At 60.3% G+C, this 6,000-nt stretch overlaps 1 protein-coding gene across 2 annotated transcripts in view; it reads right to left on the bottom strand.

Annotated features, from left to right (window-relative positions):
* Positions 1-303: 303 nt before the first annotated feature.
* The window catches only part of NFAM1 (NFAT activating protein with ITAM motif 1), a 37,369-nt gene continuing 31,672 nt past the window's right edge, over positions 304-6,000 (bottom strand). For both annotated transcript variants that reach the window (XM_070370076.1, XM_070370077.1), the window contains exons 5-6: positions 2,119-2,205; positions 304-770 (exon numbers count right to left, since the gene is read on the bottom strand). In XM_070370076.1, coding sequence (XP_070226177.1) covers positions 711-770; positions 2,119-2,205 — 147 coding nt within the window. In that variant the 3' untranslated portion in view covers positions 304-710. The remainder of the gene's footprint in view (positions 771-2,118; positions 2,206-6,000) is intronic.

The raw sequence follows: 6,000 nt of genomic DNA, 5'->3' as shown, positions 1-6,000 counted from the left end.
CGTGGGGGGAGGCAGACCCTGAAGTCAGTGCTGAGGAGGCAGAGAGCGTCAGTCTGTCCGGCCCCTGTCTTGCCAGCACCCTCCTCCCTACCCCCTGATGCCCAGATCTCCCTCCTCACTTGCATGTGCCCTGACCCTCCCAGTCTCAGGCCCCCAGACCGATGACCACCTCCTGGGCCTCCAGCTTGGTCTCCCAGCCCAGCCTCCACATGGTTCATTCTCGCTCACACCCTGTACTTCCTGCGCCGGCCCCCGGTTCCACTTTGCACAGCTGCTTTGTCTTTGGCCTAACCGGGGGTGGGGGCCTTTTGTATAGTTGCTCTTTTATTCATCTACTCTGCGATGCGTGTGCACACAGTACTGGGTCCCTGCTGGAACCTCCTGGTGGTTCAGGCTGGTACAAGAGAGCCTGAGTGTCCCTAGAGGGTGAGGAGGGCCCCAGGGATGGGAGGTGTCCAAGAGGGCCCTTGGAGATGGAGGGAGTGCCCACCTGCAGAGGGAAAAGCTTGGGCAGAAGCCTGGAGACGTGGCACACTTGAGGGGCATGACTGGGCTGCGGAACGGGCGTGGGGGCCAGCCTCTTAAATGTGGGAGTGAGGTGATGGGGTACCCAGCAGCCTCACTTCTAATACAGATCAAGTTCCCTGGAGGGAGAGGCTGCCCCAGGGCCTCTGATCCAGGGCAAGATCTGTGGGCAGGCAGAGCTCATCCTAGAGATTTTCATAGACCAGGTTAAATTCACCATCACCCTCAAATTTATGCTGTTTCTCCTGGAAAGGAAAAAAGAAAGAAATGAACAGTAGGGAGGGGAAAGATAAATTTGCACTAATTTAGTTTTGGGCAAAGGAGACAAACAGGTGGCTTTCTAAGTAGCTTTGACCGGGAGCCCTGTTCTTGTCCCCAAGCCCACCTCACCAGCCTCCTCTCCTGTCCTCCCACCCCACGCCTGCTCTCTGCTCTCCAGCCCCACAGGCCCCTTCTTTCCTGCCTTAGGCCTCCCCAGATGCTCTTCTCTCCTCTTGGGGTGCTCCCAGGACCCTATCTGTTCCCCGATGACCTCCTCCTCACTCTACAGAGCTCAGCTTAGCACACCAAGAGCCCCCTCCTCAACTCTGGGCTAGTCCCTCCCCAGAGCCCACCATTCACAGATGTTTCTATGTGTCTGTAAGAATCCATGACTGTTCCTGCAGACCCGGGGATGCTGGGGAACTGGGACAGGGTCTAGTTGTCCTGGTCAGGACCTCAGGGCCTGGCATACAGTGGTCACTCCCTGGGATGGCCCAGACAACCTTGGGGGTCCCAGGGTGGGGAAGCCTTGCCTCCAGTCACAGCCTAGTTCAGAGATGACCGTAGAAAGAGCTTTGAGAATAGGAGATTCAACAGAGTCGGCCTATGCTAGGGGGCCCAAGCACCTGCCCCCCACTTCCTGATGGTTCTTCCAAGGTGCCCAGCCACGGTCCTTGAGCCCCTTGCACTTGATGGTGTCCAGAGCTCTGGTATAGATGCTACTTAACTTGGAACTCATTTGAATTCATGGGCAGTTGGTTTTGCAGGAAAGTGTCATGCATCCACTTGACAGATGAGCAGACTGAGGTTTAAGAGAGACTCATGATCGAGGGATGTGCCTTAGCCCCCTTCATGATAAAATAAAGCCCTGTCCAGGCCTGCCCCTGCTGCCGCCAGCACAATCCCCAGCCACCTTCAGCCTGGGGGCAGCGAGAAGCCTCACACCCCTGCCTGACTGACCGGCGTAGACGCTCTACCGTGCCCAGCGGTGGTTACGCTTGCTCCCCTGCACGGCGCCTACTGGGTCGCAGTACCATCTGCAATCCTCATGGCAAGTCTAGGAGGTGAATGTTCTCAGGGTCCTCAGCTTACAGATGTGGGCACAGAGCTTAGCCGCTTGGCCAGGGCGGCAGAGCTGGAAAGGGGTGGTGCCGGGGTGGTGGGTAAACCCACCAAGCCTCCTAAGCACCAGGTCAGCCGCCTCGGGCGGGCTCTGCTTCAGCAGTGGGTGGCTCACCCCCACCCCCGGCACATGGCAGGCACTTCCCAGATGAGGGGCAGGACACACGGAAGGAGTGGAGGAGCCAGGCCCGCTGCCCCGGCCCTGCGTACCTGGGACAGCAGGCCCTGGGAGGTGGGCGGGCTGCTGGCTTCACTCTGGATGCGGTCGTAGACCTCGGTCTCCCGGCGCTGTAGGTCCTGCAGGAGACCATGAGGTCAGGGGATGCCCGTGGTGCCCAGTCTCACTCCTCTCGGTCACACGGCCGCGCCTTTGCACCCACCGTTCCCTCTTGGGGCCGTCTCACCCTCCCCCGTTTGCACACTGCCACTCCTCTGGGTGCCCCCTGCCGCCCCCTCCCACCACCTCAAGCCTCTCGTAGAGCCTGTGCTCAGCCCGGCGGGCTCTCCAGGCCTCCAGCTCGCTGGCAAGAGGAAGGGCCCTGGCCCACACTCACTGTCCCTGCCTGTCCTCAGGGCCTCAGGCACCTGGCAGCCAGCAGTCCCCCGACGTGACTCCTATGGCCAAGGCTTCAATAGGAGCTCTGCGAACATCCCCCCTCACTCCCTGGACCAAAGCCCCTGGGAGGGTCCCACCCATCCCTCCACCCCTCTAGGTCTCCCTTGACCCCTCCCACCAGCCTGTGCTCACAAAGGACCTAGGCTCACACTGGAATCACACTCCTCTCCTGCAGAGGGGCTTGGTCTGTCTCTAGGTCACCATGGCTGCGGTTGGGACCCTTGGAGAACAACCCTGAATGAGCTGTGGTGACAGGGCTCCTCGCTCACCTGGGTGTGTGTCTTAGGGCCACACTGACTCTTGGTCCAGCTATGAACAGCCTGACCAGAGGCCTCAGGGTGGTATTAATAAAAAGAAATGATTTCTTGTTTGAAATCAGACAAGATTAGGCTCAACTCTCGGCTCTGACATCTGCCAGCCACAGGCAACCGGGGGCCTTCCTGTGCCTCAGTTTCCTCATCTGTAAAATGGGGATAACTGTGTCCATCTTGCAGGCTCAGTGGATGACTATATGAGATATTGTGCACGAAGGGCCCAGCACAGGGTCTAGTGAGTCACATGTGCTTAATAACGATTGAATGATCATCAAGGGGGGCTTGGTGCCTCCCTGCTCTCTCTGCAGTCACAGCCTAGACCCTCCCTCAAACCCTGATGGGCACCAGGGTGGATGCTGCTCCTTGGGAACTGTTGGAGCAGAGCCACCAACAGCCTAAGCAAGAGGCAGGAACCTTTCCTTCCCACGTGTACATGTCATATGGATGCCGGCTGGTTGCCAAGGAGGTGGTTTCCCTGGCAACAGGCAAGCAGGGGTTGCTGAGGAAGGCTGGAGAGACAGGTGGTACTCTGAGGCAAGAGAAGGGAGGGGAGGTAAAGAGGGGTGGGAGGAGGCTCCGAAGCAGCGGGGCATGAAAACCTGTGTAATAAACCATTTGGCACTTGGGGGACCCTCACTTCAAGGGCATCACACACACGGATGCTGCCCTAGGGACCTCCGAGTCAGAAAGAGGGAGGGTCTTGGAAGAGGGGCTTCCGACCTGCCTGTGGGAGCAGGGAGGCCCCGGGGAGGATCCCCAATTCCATTGAAAGGCATCTTCTGAGACCTGCTCTGGCCTGTTGGGCTCTCACACCTGCCCAAAGCACCAGCCACCGCCAGCAAGCCTGATACACGGGGTGTGGGTCTCCCCAGCGGCCCTGGCCCCCACCCTCCATCCACCCAGTCCTGGATCTCCAAAGATCTGACAGCCGCCCTCCCACCAACCTGGATGTTCCTGGTCACAGAGAGAAGCAAGAAAAAGGGCCTCTTTGCCGACATGCTGGCAGAGGACCAGATCTCGGGGCCCCCAGAGGGTCCCCTTCTCCCTCAGGTCCAGTGCCCATGGGCCGCCCACCACATATCAGCCCAGAGATGCCCGGAGCTGTCTGAGGTCTCACAGCTCCTCCTGCCCTCTGTGCTGTGTGCTCCCACGGGCCTGGGCACACTGCTAAGTGATTTCCAAGCCAGAGAAGAGCATCCTGGCCCGGGGGCCCCGCAGGCCTCTGACCCACCCTGGCGGTGGTCAGGCTGTGGGCAGGAGCAGCTGCAGGGCTGAGGACAGGACGGCTGCAGAAGCTGCTGCCAATTAGCAGCTGCTGAGTGAAGCCTTTGACAAGCCCTGACCTGCTGGGCTGCATCTGCATGCCGGCTGTGACCTGCATCACTAGGCTGTGAAATGCAGGCAACCTTGTCAACAGGATACCTTCTTGGCCTTCCGGGGAGGGGGTGATGGGGGCCGCCTCCCTCCGCCGGGAGAAGGCCAGGCCTCTGAACCGGCTGCCGGGCTGGGCTGGGCTGCTGCTGTGCTGTCAGGGCTGGCCTGGGCAGCGCTGGGGTGTGCCACGCTGCTGTGCTGTGCTTTGGGCTGAGGCTGGGCCGGGCTGGGCCACTCGTCTGGGATCCAGCCCCCCCGAGCCCTTTGCCTCCTGCCGCCCTGTATGGACAGTGGTGCTGAGCTGAGTGGTCATCAGCCCTGGCAGAGGGGTGAAGTCAGCGCCGAGGCCTTTGTCCGGGTGGGCTGAGGTCAGAAGTCAGCGGCCCTGGGCCAAGACCTAATCTGAGGGTCCTGGACATTGATTCCCCTAGTAATACCCACATCTGTCACCAAGGAAACACAAGAACTGTGTCTCATGGACACCTGAAATTTGCCTGATGCCCTCTGGGGGCTTCCCTTGTGGCTCAGCTGGTAAAGAATCTGCCTGCAATGCAGGAGACCTGTGTTTGATCCCTGGGTTGGGAAAACCCCTTGAAAAAGGGAAAGACTACCCACTCTGGTATTCTGGCCCAGAGAATTCCATGGACTGTAAAGTCCATGGGGTTGCAAAGAGTCGGACACGACTGAGCAACTTTCACTCACTTCACTCTGGGGGCAGATCCGGGAGCCCTGTTCAGCAAGAAGCGATACTTAGGAGGGACGGAGCACTTCTGCTCTAGGTCAGGATCCTGGCATGTCTGAAGCGAACGGCCCACGGCACTAACAGGAGTCCGGGAAGGCAGGGCTGGGCTAGGCCTCCAGTGAAGGCCTCATGTGCCAGCTAAGGAGCTGGCAGTGGGGAGTCACTGGAGGTTTCTGGGTGGGAAGCGATGGCATCAGGGGTGTGCTGGAAAGGCTCCTCTTCCTGCCAGGAGGAGCAGGAGGGCTGGAGGCTGAGCACGAGAATGAGGGCGCTGGACCAGGCGGAAGCTGGAGCAGAGCTGAGGGGAGGCATCCATGGCGCCCCACGTTTGCCATGGAGTGCCCACTCTGCCCAGCACGGAGCCTCCAGGGAACCCCAGGCACCCGGGAGCTAAGAGCGGGCTTCCACTCAGTTGACTGCTGAGCGCCTGCTACATGCGGGGCCCTGGGGTCCCAGACAGACCACAGTCAGAAAGCAAACAGTGGTCGTAAGGGCCACGGAGAGACCTGGAGAAGGAAGGGAAGGAGGCTGGGTTACAGCAGGGGCAGGTGGGGGTGTTGAGGTGGGGGATGAGGAGGTCAGAAAGGCCTCCCTGCAAAGGTGCCCCCTGTGCAGGGAGATGGGAGCGAGGGAGGGGCCCCACGACAGCTCCAGACAGAACCCCGGAGAGGGGGGGCGCACACACAGCCAACACCAAGGCCCCACCACAAGATGGAGAAATCCACCTCACTAGACGGTCGTGAGTGTGATCCGCAGACCTCCAGCTCCAGGGATCATCAGCACTGACCCAGGGCCCAGCTGCTGGGCTCTGAGACCCAGCATTCGTGTGCACAGAGGCCACACCCCCGTGGGCTGCCCCAGCCAATGGCTGAGCCCAGCAGGGATGCCATCCCTGCCTCTCCCACCCTGGGAGACCCCTGAGCCCCTCTGACCGGGCTCCCAGGGGCCTTGCTGAAGCGTCCATTGACTGTGCGCAGGTCAGCACATCCTCTCTGCCTTCCTTTGCCCTTTCCTTTACCCAGAACCAGATCTGCATCAGCTCTCCC

Source organism: Bos mutus, chromosome 5 (assembly GCF_027580195.1).
Source record: "Bos mutus isolate GX-2022 chromosome 5, NWIPB_WYAK_1.1, whole genome shotgun sequence".
NCBI classification, from domain to species: Eukaryota; Metazoa; Chordata; class Mammalia; order Artiodactyla; family Bovidae; genus Bos; species Bos mutus.
The sequence above is the reverse complement of the archived record's forward strand: the minus strand, read 5'-3'. Positions and strand labels throughout refer to the sequence as shown.